The following is a 21,645-nucleotide window of genomic DNA, read 5'->3' as shown; positions in this document are numbered from 1 at the left end:
CCAACAGTTGTGTGCCACTACCCCCTCCTCCCTGTCATCAGTTACCATTGACAGGGGCCTCAATTCGTCTTTCCGCCTTTCATGAACACCTTCCTTTCTTTGACCGATGGATCATATCATTTCGGAAAAAACACATTTGGCGACAGTTTTGCACACACACGTACGCTCATACCCTTGCGCAGACTATCTACAACATACGAAAGCAAAAGCTTAGTGTAACAAAGTTATGTTTAATGCTTAACACGTTCAGATCGATGGCAGGCCCCACTGCCTGCCAGTGAACTTTCCAGCCTGCGTTCTAGGTGCTGGTGGAAAGGAAAGTTGATGAAAATCAGCGGCGGGATGAACATGTTAATGCGAATTAGGATTCAGCGCGTTTCATAGCAAACCAGCGTTAGCTAGCGATTCCGTAGTCATTTTTACATTGCAGCAATTGAACTTATTGCGCTTCTTTTGTTTGATTTGTGAAAATGTAACTTCATCGCCGCAATGTTTGTTAACGGCATTTTTAGGCGCCACAACAGCCCGCGAGCATTGACCACACGCGAGAAAGAGATGGCGCTATGGAGGGAAAAAGCACGGACGACGGCTGACAGCGATTGGCCGTCTGACGCACCAACACATCCAAACCTTCGACAGCGCGCTCAGGCGAGGGGAATGAGGCGGAGCCAGGGACGGGCAGCTAGACGAGCTGCTTGACAAATTTGCCGTTGGAGAGAAAAGGAAGGCATGATAAAATTCTCAGAACGCCATAACGTCTTCCGTCGCTTTGCACAGCGGGAAGGAGATAGATCTGAATCTGAATTTTAGCGAAAACGCTTGGCGTAGTGTGGAATCCTGATAAAGATTGGTCTTCATTTGACGTTACTTGCAGTCATCAAGAAGCGAATACGAGACGTACAATATAGAGTGAAGTCGCAAAAATATATCATGTGCTGGGACTGGTAGGCCCTGTTATAACGTTGGCAAAATTAATACTTCGAGAAGTAAGTGAGCTTAGAACTGAGTGTGATGAGATAGTGCCGCAAGTTATTATTAATAAGTGGATTTGCCTTCGTAATGAACTGTTTCATTTGAACCATTTGAAAGTGCCACGCTGGATTCTTGCGATTAATACTAAGGTGATTGAGCTGACGCTTCTGATAATGCGTACGGAGCTTGTGTTTATAGTCGATGCATCAATGTCGATGATAGTGTAACAATGAATCTAATACGTAGCTGCTCACGCCTATAGCCAACTAAAATAGAAAAACGAAAGGCTATCACAACACCACATGCAGAGCTACTTACTGCACAGTTACTAGCTAGATTGGTTGTAAAAGAGATAGAAGCAATTGATGTGTCATTTAACAAAGTGTATTTGTGGACAGACTCACAAATTGTAAAAGCGTGGATGCGTCACCCTCCAGAACAATTACAAACCTACGTTGCGAATCGTGTTAGAGAAATTCATGGGTTTACAAAGGACCTTACATGGCGTTATATAACTTCGGAAAATAATCCTGCAGATATAATTTCGCGTGGTGAAACCCCCAAATGATTATTGCCTAATGAAGGGTGGTGGTATGGGCCCTCCTTCTTAAGAACAAAGAGTGTAGTCAAAATGCGTGTGAATCCAGAAAATGATTTTGAGGTTCCTGAGTTTAAGGGCAAGGTTACGTTGATTGCTGCAAGTATGAAAGATGTAAAGTTGAATTTTGAATTTACCAATGACTATAATAGACCGTTACGAATGATGGTTTATATAGTGCGTTTTGCGAAACACAGAGCGTCTAAAGGAAGTGACTTAAAGAAAGATTTACCAACAAGTGCAGATTTAGAGGATAGTTTGAAGGTAATAGTGCGGTGTATTCAACGTAAATCATTTGCGAGTGTTTGTCGAGCGTTAGAAAATGGTAATACGAAACATGAACTATTGAGCTTGAGACCATTTATTGATCCAGTGGATAAGTTATTGATGGTTGGAGGACGGTTGAAAAGTGCATTTATTCTGTATGATAGTCGACATCAGATGCTGTTACCAGCAAACCATAGGTTTGTGGAGATTCTTGTGCGACATTTACATGAAACGAACCTACACCAAGGACAAAAAGGATTTTTAGCAGTGGTTCGTCAACGGTTCTGGCCGCTAAGAGTAAAATCTACTATTAAGAAAGTGATTGCGAAGTGTGTTACTTGTTTCCGAGCAAACCATACTACCATTGAGCAGTTGATGGGTGATTTACCGTCCTACCGGGTACAACCAGCCCCAGTGTTTCATCAAACTGGTGTAGATTTTGCTGGACCATTTTTAATCAAATCTAGTTCTACTGGAAGAAAGCCATCGATTATAAAGACTTATGTGTGTTTGTTTGTGTGCATGATTACTCGTGTGCATGATTACTCGAGCACATCGAGCTAGTTTCCGACCTATCGACCGATGCGATGTAGAGGCCTTCCTCTTAGAATCTTTTCAGATAACGCAACAAACTTCGTTGGAGCGCACAACGAGTTGGAAGAACTGGCTAAGATGTTTGCTGAGGAAGAAAATGCTAAGAGAATCGTTTACGAGTGTACCAGCCGCGGAATCGAATGGTCATTTATTCCTCCAAGGAGTCCCCATTTCGGCGAGATTTGGGAAGCTGGTGTAAAACAAGTAAAACATCACCTTACTCGTGTCGTAGGGGGCCATCGATTATCCTATGAGTAACTGAATACGACTCTTATTCAGATAGAAGCAGTACTCAATTCAAGGCCTTTATCTCCTTGTTCTAACAATCCTTGCGATTTAACAGCCTTAACACCCGCACATTTTTTGATAGGGCGAGTAATGCAAACAGCAGCTGAACCATCATATTTAGATTTAAAATTATCTAGACTGTCCAGATCCAGATGGCAACTTGTGCAAACAATGGTACATCAATTTTGGAAGAGATGGACTGTCGAATATCTTCCTGATCTTCAGAATAGGTCAAAATGGAAAAACGAAGTAACAATTGCACAAGGAGCATTAGTATTGCTAAAGGAAACCAATTGTCCTACATTTCAGTGGCCATTAGGTAGAATAATACAGTTACATTCTGGAGCAGATGGTATTATCAGAGTAGTTACAGTTAAAACAGCAAAGGGAGAATATAAGCGCGCGGTATCAGAATTATGCGTTCTTCCCATTGATGATTGAAATACCTATTTCAATGCGGGGAGTATGTTTGATGTAATCGGTGAGAAGTGCACCGACTGCTATAAACGCACATCGATCATCCTCGCTGGATGCTACGACAGCGAGATCGATAGGACAGGTGTACGCGTCCGACCGATAGCGAGGACAATGCATGTGTGCGTTAGACGTAAGATGAAAAGCGAAGCACTCGGTTTAGGCAAAGATCAATTGTGAATTATAAAAATAAAATAAAAGTGAACTAAATAGAAATATTATCAAACAGTCTCTATAACAATAAAGACAAAAAAAATCACCGGGTGTCTAAACGGAAGTATCGACTGTCCTGTGCTGCTCTTGTGGGTTCAGCTATATGTGCCAGATCTCAATTCTCTTTCATAGAGCATATCTTTGTTTTCAATGATTCGCAAAAAATCTTTTGATTTAAAAAAATGTCAGATGGACAGATATTTTTTTAAATTCACAACGAACGGAGTCAGAAGAATATTAAAGTGGCCAAATTTTGCGCTTCGATCCTCGAAATCCTCGATGAAATTTGGGTAAAAATGAAATCATTTGATCAAGCTTTTAAGATAAGGATATTATAAATACTTACGTTATTTTCATCGAATACTCTGAAGACGAGAGATGCAAATTTGCTTGGATCGCCTTGAGGGAAAAATTGTTTATATATCTTAATGAATCCCTGTCAGAAAAGAGAAAAAAGGTGAAATAGTTAGCGGAATTACTACTAACTGATTTTAAATGAACGCATTGAGATTAGAATTGTTTATATATCTTAATGAATTCCTGTTAGAAAAGAAAAAAAAGGTCAAATAGTTAGCGGATTACACTAGCAGTTCTAACTGATTTTAAATGAAGAACGTATTGAGTATTGAGTATTGAGAACACCCGCTGTGCAAAGCGACGGAAGACGTTATGGCGTTCTGAGAATTTTATCATGCCTTCCTTTTCTCTCCAACGGCAAATTTGTTAAGCAGCTCGTCGAGCTGCCCGTCCCTGGCTCCGCCTCATTCCCCTCGCCTGAGCGCGCTGTCGAAGGTTTGGATGTGTTGGTGCGTCAGACGGCCAATCGCTGTCAGCCGTCGTCCGTTCTTTTTCCCTCCATAGCGCCATCTCTTTCTCGCGTGTGGTCAATGCTCGCGAGCTGTTGTGGCGCCTAAAAATGCCGTTAACAAACATTGCGGCGATGAAGTTACATTTTCACAAATCAAACAAAAGAAGCGCAATAAGTTCAATTGCTGCAATGTAAAAATGACTAAGGAATCGCTAGCTAACGCTGGTTTGCTATGAAACGCGCTGAATCCTAATTCGCATTAACATGTTCATCCCGCCGCTGATTTTCATCAACTTTCCTTTCCACCAGCACCTAGAACGCAGGCTGGAAAGTTCACTGGCAGGCAGTGGGGCCTGTCATCGATCTGAACGTGTTAAGCATTAAACATAACTTTGTTACACTAAGCTTTTGCTTTCGTATGTTGTAGATTACACAGATATGCTGAGCCGTCTGCGCAAGGGTATGAGCGTACGTGTGTGTGCAAAACTGTCACCAAATGTGTTTTTTCCGAAATGATATGATCCATCGGTCAAAGAAAGGAAGGTGTTCATGAAAGGCGGAAAGACGAATTGAGGCCCCTGTCAATGGTAACTGATGACAGGGAGGAGGGGGTAGTGGCACACAGCTGTTGGGAGATTGAACAGTATACTTAAATTGCCGGCGGGAAGGGGGGTGGCCATGGGACCCCTACGATCATCGGTCACAGGCCCTAACATTGTTGTCGCCATGGGGAGAGGGGAGGTTCAAATGGTTCTCCAGCCACGGAGCCGTAACGACCGTCTTTCCGGGGGCCCTTGTCGCTAAAAATCTGTCCACTTGTAGACATACGGCATACAACAGAATAGAGATCTTCGGCGACCGCCTAGTCCGCCTACCGTTAGGTCCGCCGCTGGTTCATGACGGTGTTATTTTTTATCGTGGAGGTGCATCCTTCCCCCTGCCTGCAGCGTATGCATCGGGCAGGAGACAGTCGGGGCGAGTACCGGCTTCGAACGACGAAATCCGTTCGACGCTCATGAGAGAATGAGAATCATGAGATACAACTGTCAAGCATTAAAAGACGTTTATATCTACGGTTCAAGGATGGTAAAGTTTTGAATTTTGATCTTTTTTGCCGTTGGTATTGGATTTCATTCGTTACATCATTATTGGATGATGTGTAATCAATTATAAGGCAGCTTTACTCATTTTCTTGAAATTTGAATTTAACTTAGTTCAAATTAAGGAGGGACGACAGGAATGGATTTACTTAATAAAAATGTATAAAAATACTGATTGATTTTATTTTAAAGAGTTATAAACGTTATTTAGATGGTGAAAATGTTTTGCGATATTTTTCTATAAAGTTTTCAACAATGTAACAAATTGATGTGAAAAACATTAAATTTAACCTTTACATATAATAGATATTGGTATGTTTATTTATATTCCGATATATTATGTTTTTATATACATTTTCAAAACTTTTTTTTATTAGAAATAGATCACAAAACATTTTCAAAATGTTTAATACCTCTAAATTCAATTTACTTCAATCATTTAAAGCAAAATTTAAAGCAAAACGTTACATTGAAAACAACATTCGTTCCAATTCCGCAGCGCAAAACCTCGCGGATTTCTCCCCATACAAACGGGAACGTTCGACCCCGACAGATATAACTCATTCTTTCACGCGCTTATTACGGTCTCTCAATGGTACGTTATTTTAAAACTGAGCGCCAAGTGAGCGCCTTCTGACAACCGCGGCGAACGGATCTCGTCGTTCGAAGCCCATAGTCGCCCGGAGTGTGACACAATGCAAGTTGCACGCTGGATAGGAGCGGGCCCGCGGCACCGCCATCATTCCGGACATCTGCATGCCCGTCGTGGGTTCTAATCGCGTATGAACCGTCCGCCGTAGCAAGGGGTGACTATCCGGCTACGTGGTACTCAAGTCCTGAAAAGGCCAGCATGATCGCGTAGGCCATTACGCCAATAATGATAATAATAATAATAAGAAGAACTTATCATAACAGTCCACACCCGGGGAAGGTTTTTGTTTTGACTTTGGTGCTGCCGGGTCTACCGCTGTGGCGCGACAAATGCACGGAATGCACTCGACCAAAACATGAACCTACCGATCCGAACCCATTCCAAGGCAGTGCCGGTCGCACGGCGTCATGATACCGACTCAAAACCAACAAGCCACCAGATTCTGGACGGACAGGTGCAGTATCATACGCGCACCGTAATAAACCAAACCAGAATTCTCTTTTGTATGGATTCAATTCAAAATGTTGTTCCCACTTGCGTCCGCTAGCTGAATTAGAAATAAATGTGCAACATATCACACGCACGTTTGCTTAGATCGTGTGTCTTTTTAATACCCCCAACAGCATAGCCGATCGCAAGGATGCCAATGCCAATGGTTGTGTTGTCTCTCAGGTAGCGAGATCGGAAATGCACCGACTTTGTAGCCGCAGCGGATGAAAATGTACGCATCAGAATAAAATAGTTTTGGGGTTTCCAAACACACGCACACACACAAACACGCGCGCGCAAACTGACACACACACAGACACGCGCGTGCGCGCACGCGATAAGGCACCTACGAACGCGCGCACGTAAGCACGCACCTTCCACCAAACCCCCCCTCCCCTTCCGCAATCATCAGCTATCATAAAGCGCATCCTCATCCCTAGCGCCGGGCGGGGTGGGGAATCGCGACATGATAGAGTGAACGGTCACTTTCCCCGCGCTGTGTGTGTGCGTGTGTGTGACGAGACAGATTTCGGCACATTAAAAAAAATATTTTATTGCCACTATACACTGTGCTACATGATGCTTAGAAGGTCGTTGAAGCATCGAACATGTTCAAATAAAAACATAATAGATTAGTGTTAGACGTTCTCCTACGCTTGTTTTAAATAGGCTTCTTCACCCTCAACTGGCAGGGGCATCGAATGGTCTCATCAGCAGCGGCACGAAATAAAATAAACCATCAATACACCGATAACACTTCAAATCCCAATCCAGCTTCTCCCGCATCGTCTCAAGGTCACACACAAATTAATAAATGCTAACACCCACCAATAACAATACACAACCGCAATGCACATATGAGTATCAACGCATACACCGCAACAGCCAATCAGCTGGCGGCGGAAGGCACGGGCTGAAGCGCAAGTAAGACAGGGCAGGATGAGGGAGGGAGAAGAAGTGGACGAAAAAATGGGCGCCAATATTTTTAAATTTTTTGACTGTTTTTTTTTGCTCCGCCGCCGTAAATACTCTCATTAGTGATGGGCGTTTCGGAGCGCACCAACGGCTCCGGAGCCGGCTCCGGACTAACGGCTCCGGAGCCGGCTCCGACTTTTTCCCGGAGCCGGCTCCGCACCAACGGCTCCGGAGCCGGCTCCGCACCAACGACTCCGGAGCCGGCTCTGCTCCGACGGCTCCGGAGCCGACTCCACACCCACACCCACCTACGGCTCCGGAGCCGGCTCCGCACCAACGGCTCCGCACTAACGGCTCCGTAGCCGGCTCCGGACTAACGGCTCTACACTCACGCCTCCGTTCCATAAATGAATATATATTCTCGCACGTGTGGAAGCTAACACACGATATGATTGCAGTATTGGCATGCATGACGTTGTGTAGCATTCGTTAGTCTCGTCTTTCTTAACAATATTCAAAACTAATCGATGTTTTTTTTTTGATAAATTCTTTTAAACATGACCTACTCCGCAATTTACGGATTACCTCGATTGAAACTTCATTGAAAAAGTTCTTTTGGTCCTTTGTGTTAAAACCGGCTCCGGAGCCGTTGGAGCGGAGCCGTTGGTGCGGAGCCGGCTCCGGAGCTGTTGGTGCGGAGCCGGCTCCGGAGCCGTTGGTGCGGAGCCGGCTCCGGAGCCGTTGGTGCGGAGCCCGCTCCGGAGCCGTCGGAGCGGAGCCGGCTCCGGAGCCGTTGGTGCGGAGCCGGCTCCGGAGCCGGCTCCGAAATTGCCTGGAGCCGGTCGGAGCCGGCTCCGGCTTCGGAGCCGTTTTGCCCATCACTAACTCTCATTCCAAACGTCACTGTGACTGGTCGAAGATTCTTTGCGCTTCGACTATTTTCAATATTATTCCGAGAAAACCTGAATCATTGCTGAACCTGTTGCTGGTGTAGGTGACTTCATTGCCTGGTTTTGTTTAACAACTGGATTATTCACCGTCAATCACCTGGAAACGTTTTCCGGCCCACAATCATTACGTCGCTTCAACATCACAATCAATCGCTCATCCACAAAGCAATGGCTGGTATTTGTTCCGCCTGCGCTAACGACATCGTAGCTGCTGATCGCATTGTGAAATGCCAGGGTTGGTGCAACTCTGAGTTTGACTTCTCATGCAGCGGACTTTCTGAGGAACTGTCCGCTACTATAGAGTCCTGTGCACAACTTTTTTGGGCCTGTAAAGCCTGTGTAAAGTTTCACAAGGATCCGCGTACGGCCGTGTTGAGGTCATCCACCCTCATACACTCACACTTCTGTCGACCTACTGTCCAGCATAGCCGACCTTAAAGCGGGCCTCCGTAGCGAGCTGTCACAACATACCACAGCCATTAAGTTAGAGCTTCTGGAAGTTTTAAAGGCGGAGATCCGTTCCTGCTTGCGATCGACGCATGCCGCCACCGATTTACCGTCTCAACGGCCCATTCATCACAATTCAGCGCCTAAATTGTTTAATTCAGTGGTTAAAAATATCCCTGGTACTAGTACACCCACACTACAACAGTATCCATCATTAGCCGCTTCTCTTAGTGTGAGTGCGTACGAAACGTCATCCTTCACCAATATGCCACCAGTTTACAACCCGCAAACACCACTACTCAGAGAATCGGGATCGCCGCTCGATTCTGACACACTAGACACCATCCCACACACTGATACGCGAATGTGGCTATTCTTTACGCGTTTCTCCCCATCGTTTACCACTGAGCAGATTTCTCTCATGGTGCAAGTACGTCTAGCACTCGATAAGCGGGATGTGTTTGTACACCGTCTGACGAAGCTTGGTGCCGACACTAGTACACTCTCATTTATCTCATTTAAGGTGGGCATACCAGCCACTCTACGCAACAAGGCTCTCTCACCTAAGACATGGCCCTCTGCTCTTACCTACCGAGAGTTCCGTGACTATCGGACCAATAATTATAACACTAATACCTGTGCAACAACTGAAACAAATTCGATGCTCGATCAAAACGTTACTCTCGCTACCGAAACTTATCATAATCCTCTCTCACATTCTGGAGGGAGTGCCGCGATGCCAACTACTACAACAGATACGCTCGCACAGCCCGTTACGATTTCCTCACCTGCCATGACCACTACAGACACAGCTTTGTTTACAAACGAAACACTTCTTGACCTTAACGAGCGAATGCTTGTTACCACCACACCTACCAGGTCACCTCCCGAATGCTTAGCCGCTCCTAAAAAAAGACCGAAGCGAAACGCTAAACGGACTGATGAATCTGCTGACGCTGGCCCGTCGGATGAATAGCAATCTTGCACTGCATCCGGCGATGCACCTCGTTCAGCTCATCCCAGTCTCTCTATCTACTACCAAAATGTACGTGGTCTACGAACGAAAACTACAAATCTTCGCCTGGCGCTATCAGAATCAGAATATGATTTTATCATTCTCACCGAGACTTGGCTTACTCAGTCCATACCTTTTTCGCTCCTCACTGACGATCATTATCATATCTACAGGTGCGATAGGAATCTTTCCAACAGTGCCCTCTCACGCGGTGGGGGGGTTTTAATTGCATGTTCCTCTTCAATACCGACATGTGAAATCGCATCGCCTAATACCATACTGGAACAACTTTGGATCAAAACATTGCTGCCAGGTGTCTCTGTTTACATCGGCGTTGTTTACATTCCGCCTAGTCATGCGAATGACCCCGCAGTGATGAACGCTTTACATGATAGTGTACGTGAAATTTCAAGCCGCATTAAAGAGAGCGATTTATTATACGTCTTCGGAGATTTCAATAAACCTGATATCAGATGGGAGCTGACTAATACATCTGAAGCCACCGATTGCTCTCCATGTTATTCTGTCATGCATTATGCACCTTTATGCAGTTCCGTGGCTAATACCGATTTCGTGGATGGGTTGCATAGTACCGGATTATTTCAGTTGAGTGGTATTGCAAATCAATCTGGGCGTCAATTGGATCTGGTCTTCGCAAACCTTGCCGCAACCAATATTTTGTACGACTCAATCACACCTCTGCACTCTGTGAACGGTACTTCGGCTCTAGAGAACTCCCTCCCATACGTAACACACTGTAGTATTCCACTTCTCAGTGAGGACTTTCATCATCCTTCATTGGATATGATGATTTATTATCCCGTACAACTATCCCACACCACCAACAGTCACACTAGCAGTACAGTCAATAGAAATTTCTTCAAAACGAATGTGGAACGTATGAATTCTCTTATTGTGTCGTTTGACCGCAATTTTGACTGCTCCAATTTTGCCACTATCGACGAAGCCACCGATTTCTTTAGCGTTTTTATGCGCTCAGCGATTAACTCCTGCGTTCCTGTTGCTCGACGAAAGTCTGGCCCCGATTGGTCTAATACATCTTTAAGACGGTTGAAAAAAATAAAATCAAAAGCCTACGCGGATTACAGTAGAACGAGATCATCGCTGCATAGGAGAATTTTTTTCGATGCACTGAACAATTATCGTCGACATAATCGTGTGCTCTACCGCTCCTTCATTCGCCGTACTGAAAGGCAGCTGTTTTCTAAGCCGACACGGTTCTGGTGCTTCTGGAACAAACGGCGCAATATAAGAAGTACCCCAGCGTCAATGAGCTACAATGGCCAAACTAGTATCGATACATCCGATATTTGCAACACTTTCGCCAATCGTTTCGCTGATGCATTCACCCTTCCTGTTCACAATCCTAACACACTAGCAGAAGCCACCCGCAATACTCCATCAGATTTCTATCGATTTTATTATACCCACAATTGACGAAGCATTAATTGCGCGCACACTCAACGATATAAAACCATCTACATCATCTGGACCTGACAATATTCCCGCATACATTTTGAAGCACTGCCGTCAATCACTCGCACCCATTCTTGCCAAAATATTTAATGATTCCCTTATGCGTGGCACGTATCCTGCGTCCTGGAAACACGCGCGAATGGTTCCTATCCATAAAAAAGGCAGTCGACTTCATGATAGTAATTATCGTGGCATTGTATCCCTATGAGCTTGTGCAAAGGTGTTTGAGCTCATTCTATACAATCCGCTACTCACAGCAGTTCAAAACTATATGAGCCCTAGTCAGCATGGATTTCTCCCAAGGAGATCTTCCACCACAAATCTTGCTGAATTTGTTGGCTACTGCTTCGACAACATGGATCGTGGTACTCAAGTTGATGCAGTATATATCGACTTCAGGGCTGCGTTCGATAGTATCTCTCATGATATTCTACTTTCGAAACTAAAAAAACTCGGTTTCCTCGACTGGCACATCACCTGGCTGCGTTCATATTTAACTGGTCGTTCGTACTACATAAGCATAGGATGTCATCGTTCTCACTCCTTCACCAGCTCCTCCGGTGTGCCTCAAGGGAGTAATTTGGGACCGCTACTCTTCCTCATCTATATAAATGATCTATCTTTCGTTTTACCGCCAGGACAACACCTAATGTACGCCGACGATGTAAAAATATTCGCTCCAGTTAGAAACGACAGTGACTGTGTACGCCTTCAAACGATCCTTGAGAATCTGGATAGCTGGTGCAGCAGAAACGCCCTCCAAGTGTGTGCTGATAAATGCCAGTGTATATCATTCAGCAGAGCTCGTCACCCCATCACGTTTACATACACTATGCTCAACACGGCTTTGGCTCGCACGACATGTATCCGTGATCTGGGGGTGGTACTCGATCAGAAGATGTCATTTCGCCCTCACATTGATAGCGTTGTTTCGAAGGGAAATCAGCTACTTGGTTTAATTACGCGGACCTGTAATGAGTTTACCGATCCCATGTGCGTCAAGTCGATCTTCTGTGCCATCGTAAGGTCGTGCCTGGAGTACTGCTGTCCGATCTGGTGCCCGCTTGGCGTTGGTGACATCAATCGCCTCGAAGCCATTCAACGGAGACTCACCAGGTACGCGGTTCGACTCCTTCCATGGCAATCTCACCACGCTCGGCCCACCTACCATCAGCGGTGTCTGCTTCTCGGACTTGAACCACTCTGCTCTCGACGTAAAAACGCCCAATGCCTTTTCATATTTCGGCTCCTTAACGGAGAGATCGATTCCCCGGCATTACTAGCCAGCATCAATTTGTTCGCTCCCTGTCGGATTCTTAGATCCAATTTCCATATCCGTGTACCGCGTACCCGCAACAACCATAGCCAGGGACACCCCATTATACGTATGTCCCTCGAGTTCAATGAAGTGTTAGATTTGTTCGATTTTAGTATGTCTACATCTACGTTCAAGGAGAAATTGCGTCTACGTCACATTTAATGTTCGCCTATAACTAGAGGTCTATTTATATGTTATAAATGATCATTGTTACACATATCTTACTTTAATTATAAGGTTGCCGATTAGACACAATGGTCCGTCGGTTGTGTATGAAATAAATAAATAAATAAATAAATAAATAAATAAATAAATAGTTCGTCCATTTCGCCAACAGATGGCGCTAACCCTGCGCAGGCCTGCGCAGGAATCGCTGAAGTCCCGCGCGGGGAACGGGCCAAAATCTGCGCAGGCCATTTTGGTACATTTCCTGCGCAGGAAACAGCTCGAATTTGCGCAGCGGGGCCATAACTGCTGATATACCCAAAATGTATCGGCAAATTCGAGTGCTTACACCAGATATTCGATTTCAGATAATTCTTTGGCGATATTGCGCTGAAGATCCAATTGACTTTTAATCATTGGAAACAGTAATGTATGGCTTGACACCATCCCCCTTTCAAGCAACTATGTCATTGTTGCAGACAGCATTAAACCATAAAGATGAGTTCCCATAAGCAGCAAGGGTGCTGAAACAAAATACATACCCGCTGCGCAAAGCGACGCAAGAAATCATGGAGTTCTGAGAATTTCATCATGCCATCTTTTTCCCTCCAACGGCAAATTTGTCAAGCAGCTCGTCGAGCTACCCGTCCCTGGCTCCGCCTCGTACCCCTCGCCTGAGCGCGCTGTCGATGGTTTGAATGTGTTGGTGCGTCAGACGGCCAATCGCTGTCAGCCGTCGTCCGTGCTTTTTCCCACCATAGCGCTATCTCTTTCTCGCGTGTGGTCAATGCTCATGAGTTGCTGTGGCGCTTAAAAAACCGTTTATACACATTGCGGCGATGAAGTTGCATTTTTACAAATCAATCCAAAAAAGCGCAATAAGTTCAATTGCTGCAATATAAAAATGACTAAGGAAAAGCTAGCTAAAGCTTGAGGGTTTGCTGTGCAACGCGCAGAACCCTAATTCGCATTAACACATTCAGCCCGGCGCTGATTTTCATCAACTTTCCGTTCCACCAGCACCTAGAACGCAGGCTGGAAAGTTCACTGGCAGTCCTTGGGGCCTGCCATCGATATGAACGTGTTAAGCATTAAACATAACTTTTTTTTTGCTTTTGCTTTTGCAAAGCTTTTGCTTTCGCATGTTGTAGATTACACAGATATGCTGTGCCGTCTGCGCAAGGGTATGAGCGTGCGTGTGTGTGCACAACTGTCGCCAAATGTAATTTCTTCCGGAATGTTATGATCCATCGGTCAAAGAAAGGAAGGTGTGCATGATAGTGGCGGATTAGGGGAATCGGGGTCCCTAGGCGGAATGACGAGTTGAGGCGCCTCTAAATGGTAACTGATGACAGGGAGGAGGGGGTACTGGCACACAGCTGTTGGGAAATAGAACAGTATACTTATATTACCGGCGGGGGATGGGGGGGGGCCTTCTCGGGAGATCTTCTTCGACCGCCTAGTCCGCCTAACGGTAGATCCGCCGCTGGTTCATGACGGTGTTTTTTTACTGTAGAGTGCATCCTTCCCCCTGCCTGCAGCGTATGCATCGAGCAGGAGACAGTGTGGCAGTATGCAAGTTGCCCACTGGATAGGAGCGATCCCGCGGCACCTCATTACTCACATCTGCATGCCCGGCGTGGGTTCTAACCGCGTATGAACCGTCCGCCGTAGCAAGAGCTGACTATCCGGCTACGTGGTACTCAAGTCCTGAAAAGGCCGGTATGATCGCGTAGGCCATAATGACAATAATAATAATAATAATAATAATAATAATAATAATAATAATAATAATAATAATAATAATAATAATGAGAAGAAGAATTTAACATAGCAGTCCACACTCGGGGAAGGACTGCCGGCAATCGGCGTCATGATAACGACTACTAACCAACAAGCCACCAGATTCTGGACGGACAGGTGCAGCACCATACGCGCACCGTAACAAACAAATCCAGAATCCTCTGTTGTATGGATTCAATTCAAAATGTTGTTTCCACTTGCGTCCGCTAGCTGAATTAGAAATAAATGTGCAACAAATCACACGCATGTTTGCTTAGATCGTGTGTCTTTTTAATACCCCCAACAGCAGAGCCGATCGCAAAGATGCCAATGCCAATGGTTGTGTTGTCTCTCAGGTAGCGAGATCAAAAATGCGTGGTATTTTGTAGCCGCAGCGGATGAAAATGTACGCATCAGAATCAAATAGTTTTGTGGTTTCCAAACGCACACACACACACAAACACACAAACACGCGCGCGCAAACTCACACACAAATACGCGCGCGCAAACACACACACACACACACACACACACACACACACACACACACACACACACACACACACACACACACACACACACACACACACACACACACACACACACACACACACACACACACACACACACACACACACACACACACACACACACACACACACACACACACACACACACACACACACACACACACACACACACACACGCACACCTGCATGAACGCGCGCACGCCAGCACGCACGCACGCACACACACACGCATGTACGCGCGCCCGCGAGCATGAAAGCGCGCACGCCAGCACGCACCCACGAAAGCGCGCTCGCGAGCACGCACCCCCGAAGTCGTACAAGCACGCACTCCCCCCCCCCCCCCCACTAGACCACCCCCCCACCCTCCACGCATGATCGATTACGGCTACCTTATCGGTAGAACGGTTGGTTGAGCTTTCTTGTAGCATCCTCATCCCTAGCGCCGGGCGGGGTGGGGAATCGCGACATGATAGAGTGAACGGCCACTTACCCCGCGCTGTGTGTGTGTGTGTGACGAGACCCGAAAACGCGAGAAAGATTTCGGCACATTAAAAAAAATATTATATTGCCACTATACATTGTACTACATGATGCTTAGAAGGTCGTTGAAGCATCAAACATGTTCAAATAAAAACATAATAGATTAGTGTTAGACGTTCTCCTACGCTTGTTTTAAATAGGCTTCTTCACCCTCAACTGGCAGGGGCATCGAATGGTCTCATCAGCAGCGGCACGAAATAAAATAAACCATCAATACACCGATAACACTTTGAATCCCAATCCAGCTTCTGCCACAGCGTCTAAAGGTCACACACAAATTAATAAATGCTAACACCCACCAATAACAATACACAACCGCAATGCACATATGAGTATCAACGCATACACCGCAACAGCCAATCAGCTGGTGGCGGAAGGCACGGGCAGAAGCGCAAGTAAGGCAGGGCAGGGTGAGGGAGGGAGAAGAAGCGGATGAGAAAATGGGCGCCAATTTTTTTAAATTTTTTTGACCGTTTTTTTTGCTCCGCCACCATAAATAGTTCGTCCATTTCGCCCACAGATGGCGCTAAACTTGCTCGACCCAGCGCAGAAATCGCTGAAGTCCAGCGCGGGGATCGGGCCAAAATCTGCGCTGGCCAGCGCAGATTTTGGTGCATTTTCTGCGCTGGAAACTGCTCGAATTTGCGCAGCGGGTACATACATATACATATATATGGGTCGAGCAAGTTTAGCGCCATCTGTGGGCGAAATGGACGAACTATTTATGGTGGCGGAGCAAAAAAAACGGTCAAAAAAATTTAAAAAAATTGGCGCCCATTTTCTCATCCGCTTCTTCTCCCTCCCTCACCCTGCCCTGCCTTACTTGCGCTTCTGCCCGTGCCTTCCGCCACCAGCTGATTGGCTGTTGCGGTGTATGCGTTGATACTCATATGTGCATTGCGGTTGTGTATTGTTATTGGTGGGTGTTAGCATTTATTAATTTGTGTGTGACCTTTAGACGCTGTGGCAGAAGCTGGATTGGGATTCAAAGTGTTATCGGTGTATTGATGGTTTATTTTATTTCGTGCCGCTGCTGATGAGACCATTCGATGCCCCTGCCAGTTGAGGGTGAAGAAGCCTATTTAAAACAAGCGTAGGAGAACGTCTAACACTAATCTATTATGTTTTTATTTGAACATGTTTGATGCTTCAACGACCTTCTAAGCATCATGTAGTACAATGTATAGTGGCAATATAATATTTTTTTTAATGTGCCGAAATCTTTCTCGCGTTTTCGGGTCTCGTCACACACACACACACAGCGCGGGGTAAGTGGCCGTTCACTCTATCATGTCGCGATTCCCCACCCCGCCCGGCGCTAGGGATGAGGATGCTACAAGAAAGCTCAACCAACCGTTCTACCGATAAGGTAGCCGTAATCGATCATGCGTGGAGGGTGGGGGGGTGGTCTAGTGGGGGGGGGGGGGGGGAGTGCGTGCTTGTACGACTTCGGGGGTGCGTGCTCGCGAGCGCGCTTTCGTGGGTGCGTGCTGGCGTGCGCGCTTTCATGCTCGCGGGCGCGCGTACATGCGTGTGTGTGTGCGTGCGTGCGTGCTGGCGTGCGCGCGTTCATGCAGGTGTGCGTGTGTGTGTGTGTGTGTGTGTGTGTGTGTGTGTGTGTGTGTGTGTGTGTGTGTGTGTGTGTGTGTGTGTGTGTGTGTGTGTGTGTGTGTGTGTGTGTGTGTGTGTGTGTGTGTGTGTGTGTGTGTGTGTGTGTGTGTGTGTGTGTGTGTGTGTGTGTGTGTGTGTGTGTGTGTGTGTGTGTGTGTGTGTGTGTGTGTGTGTGTGTGTGTGTGTGTGTGTTTGCGCGCGCGTATTTGTGTGTGAGTTTGCGCGCGCGTGTTTGTGTGTTTGTGTGTGTGTGTGCGTTTGGAAACCACAAAACTATTTGATTCTGATGCGTACATTTTCATCCGCTGCGGCTACAAAATACCACGCATTTTTGATCTCGCTACCTGAGAGACAACACAACCATTGGCATTGGCATCTTTGCGATCGGCTCTGCTGTTGGGGGTATTAAAAAGACACACGATCTAAGCAAACATGCGTGTGATTTGTTGCACATTTATTTCTAATTCAGCTAGCGGACGCAAGTGGAAACAACATTTTGAATTGAATCCATACAACAGAGGATTCTGGATTTGTTTGTTACGGTGCGCGTATGGTGCTGCACCTGTCCGTCCAGAATCTGGTGGCTTGTTGGTTAGTAGTCGTTATCATGACGCCGATTGCCGGCAGTCCTTCCCCGAGTGTGGACTGCTATGTTAAATTCTTCTTCTCATTATTATTATTATTATTATTATTATTATTATTATTATTATTATTATTATTATTATTATTATTATTATTATTATTATTGTCATTATGGCCTACGCGATCATACCGGCCTTTTCAGGACTTGAGTACCACGTAGCCGGATAGTCAGCTCTTGCTACGGCGGACGGTTCATACGCGGTTAGAACCCACGCCGGGCATGCAGATGTGAGTAATGAGGTGCCGCGGGATCGCTCCTATCCAGTGGGCAACTTGCATACTGCCACACTGTCTCCTGCTCGATGCATACGCTGCAGGCAGGGGGAAGGATGCACTCTACAGTAAAAAAAACACCGTCATGAACCAGCGGCGGATCTACCGTTAGGCGGACTAGGCGGTCGAAGAAGATCTCCCGAGAAGGCCCCCCCCCCGCCCCCGCCGGTAATATAAGTATACTGTTCTATTTCCCAACAGCTGTGTGCCAGTACCCCCTCCTCCCTGTCATCAGTTACCATTTAGAGGCGCCTCAACTCGTCATTCCGCCTAGGGACCCCGATTCCCCTAATCCGCCACTATCATGCACACCTTCCTTTCTTTGACCGATGGATCATAACATTCCGGAAGAAATTACATTTGGCGACAGTTGTGCACACACACGCACGCTCATACCCTTGCGCAGACGGCACAGCATATCTGTGTAATCTACAACATGCGAAAGCAAAAGCTTTGCAAAAGCAAAAGCAAAAAAAAAGTTATGTTTAATGCTTAACACGTTCATATCGATGGCAGGCCCCAAGGACTGCCAGTGAACTTTCCAGCCTGCGTTCTAGGTGCTGGTGGAACGGAAAGTTGATGAAAATCAGCGCCGGGCTGAATGTGTTAATGCGAATTAGGGTTCTGCGCGTTGCACAGCAAACCCTCAAGCTTTAGCTAGCTTTTCCTTAGTCATTTTTATATTGCAGCAATTGAACTTATTGCGCTTTTTTGGATTGATTTGTAAAAATGCAACTTCATCGCCGCAATGTGTATAAACGGTTTTTTAAGCGCCACAGCAACTCATGAGCATTGACCACACGCGAGAAAGAGATAGCGCTATGGTGGGAAAAAGCACGGACGACGGCTGACAGCGATTGGCCGTCTGACGCACCAACACATTCAAACCATCGACAGCGCGCTCAGGCGAGGGGTACGAGGCGGAGCCAGGGACGGGTAGCTCGACGAGCTGCTTGACAAATTTGCCGTTGGAGGGAAAAAGATGGCATGATGAAATTCTCAGAACTCCATGATTTCTTGCGTCGCTTTGCGCAGCGGGTAGTTTTTTGCGTCGTTTTGCGTCAAAAAATACGCAAAATAATACGCTAGACTTCAGCCAAAACTACGATAGCCAACGTATTTCTTGCACTTTTTAGGTGCGGAACGAGCGCCATCTGTTGAAGAAATGGATGAACTATTTCAGACGGCGGAGAAAAAAAACGGCCGAAACATTCAAAAATATTGGCGCCCATTCCTTCCTCCTCCTCTTCCTCTTACTCCCTCTTCCCTCCCTGCCTTGCCTTATACTTGCGCTTCAGCCCGTGCCTTTCACCGTCAGCTGATTGTGTGTATGCGTTGGTGTATATGTACATTGCGATTGTGTATTGTATTTGGTGGGTATAGCATTTATTTATTGTGTGTGACCTTGAAGCAGAAGCAGAAGCTGGTTCATTTTGGGATTTAAAGTATTATCGGTGTATGAATGGTTTATTTTATTTCGTGCCGCTGCTGATGAGGCCATTTAATTCCCGTGCCAATCGAGGGTGAAGAAGCCAATTTCAAACAAGCGTATGAGAACGCCTAACACTAATCTTTTTTTTTTATTTGAATATGTTTGATGCTTCAACGACCTTCTAAGCATCGTGTAGCACGATGTATAGTGGCAATATTTATTTTTTTAATGCGGGGAAAGTGACCGTCCACTCTTTCATGCCGCGATACCCCTCCCCTCCCGGTGCTTTGGATGAGGATGCGCTACAAGTTAAGCCAGCAATTCTACCGATAAGCCCCCAGGACAATCGCATGGCAATCGGATTGAACGCGCAACATTTTCCATACAATCCGTAGTGTTGCGTTTTCTTCGCGCCAACTTTGCCTGTATTTTCAATGAGCCAAGCGATTTTACCCCCTCCTACACGCATTGTATCCTACAGCACGCTTGACGCGGCAACGTTCACCACATACACACACACATCTCCACACTCAGGGTACGACATCTTCCCTGTTGCTGTTCTGGACTCAGACAAAATTTGTGTTTCTACACTTATTGTTCAAAAAAGTAGTAGCTCTTAAGATCTGAATTTACAAACAAATATCAAAATGTTATGTTCTGCTAATGATATTGCACTAAATTTAATTGCACTACATTAAGTTTTTACATATCTTTCGTAAAAGTTCGTCAGAGTATGAAAATGTCGATTCAATTTGTCATGAATAACTTAAATTTCAAGATTTTCGCGCATAAAATTATGACGCGCGCTGTGTGTGCGGCGGTGTAATTCGCTACTCGTATAGCCGTCTCGCTTCTTCTTGTGTGTGCTTTACCGTTGCTGACCGCTTCAAGAACATTGCTGCTCACACACACGTCAGTCTGTGGCAAACAATTGGAGGGGGAGGATGTGTCGGTTTGCTCCAGAAATCGTGTGTGATTTTGGTGTTCTGGATTTGGTTCCATCGCTGTTTGTTTTGGTGAATTTGAAAAGGTAAGAATCATCAACCGATGTAGAAGTGTGAGAGTAAGATGATGCTGATGGTGACTGATGCTTTTCTTTGTTTTTTTTCGGCTTTTATCCACTGATGGCGTCGAGCATCGCCGAGGATGTGATCGAATGCGGAATATTCTAAACGAGGAGCTTCATTCCGGATTTTGTTTGCAATAAGGTAAGTTATGATAACACACAAAGCATACCAAAAAAGAGTGAGTAATCTTATTCTTAACTTTCATTTCTTCAACAGCGCTGAACTCATCCTCCAGCTTACAACGAACGGTCAACGGATGAGGAAGGAGAGGAGGGACGGCAAAGGTACACGCACAAACGTGCACACCTCAGCCTTGTCGGAGAACGAGAACACGGGAGGGGGAGACCGGCAACGTAGGTTCTATACGTTCTTCATTTACGCTCCCTCGTGCGTTCGTGCGTGCGTGCACGCGCGCGTCTGTGTGTGTGTATGTGTGTGCATGCCTGCGTGCGTGGCTGTGTGTGTTTTTGCCGCTTCGCTTAGCGAGATCCCACGGGATCACCTTGTGAAAAACACCAGAGAGGGGAGGGGTAGGTGTATGTGTATGTGTGTGTATGTGTGCTTGCATGCGTACGTGGTTGTGAGTGTGTTTTTTGCTGTTTCGCGATCTCCTACGGAATCAAAAGGGGGTGGGGGGAAACACGAGGGGGGGGAGGAGTGAGGTGTGTGTTTGTGTGCTAGCCTGCATGCGTGCGTGGCTTTGTCTGTGTGTGTTTTTGCGTTCGCGTTCTCCTACGGGATCACCTTGCGAAAAACACCATGGGGAGGAGAAGGTGTGTGTGTGTGTTTTCTCTTCTTTGTCGTTTCGCACTCTCCCGTGGGTCTCCTTGTGTGCGTTAGTTTTTTTGTTTTTCAAGAAGAAAAAAAAATACTTCGAAAAATACCAGTGGGGAGGGTGTGTGTATGAATGAAAGAATGTGCTTAGAAAAAGAAAGTAGAAAATAAAAAAAATATTGAACAACGGATTCGTAAGTGTGTTTGAACTCATTGCTATCCGAAAAAAAGC

At 46.0% G+C, this 21,645-nt stretch overlaps 1 protein-coding gene and 1 long non-coding RNA gene across 9 annotated transcripts in view; one reads left to right on the top strand and one right to left on the bottom strand.

The window, feature by feature from the left end:
• Positions 1–21,645, bottom strand: part of LOC11175752 (frequenin-2) — a 152,816-nt gene that overhangs the window by 59,906 nt on the left and 71,265 nt on the right. For all 8 annotated transcript variants that reach the window (XM_061641175.1, XM_061641192.1, XM_061641206.1 and 5 more), the window contains one exon: positions 3,753–3,842. In XM_061641175.1, the coding sequence (XP_061497159.1) occupies positions 3,753–3,842 (90 nt within the window). The remainder of the gene's footprint in view (positions 1–3,752; positions 3,843–21,645) is intronic.
• Positions 20,462–21,604, top strand: LOC133391072 (uncharacterized). Its single transcript, XR_009764565.1, has 2 exons — positions 20,462–20,780; positions 20,856–21,604. It is a non-coding gene; the product is annotated as an uncharacterized LOC133391072 (long non-coding RNA).

This window comes from Anopheles gambiae, chromosome X, assembly GCF_943734735.2.
Source record: "Anopheles gambiae chromosome X, idAnoGambNW_F1_1, whole genome shotgun sequence".
Lineage (NCBI taxonomy): Eukaryota > Metazoa > Arthropoda > Insecta > Diptera > Culicidae > Anopheles > Anopheles gambiae.
This window is presented reverse-complemented; position numbering and strand designations above follow the sequence as displayed.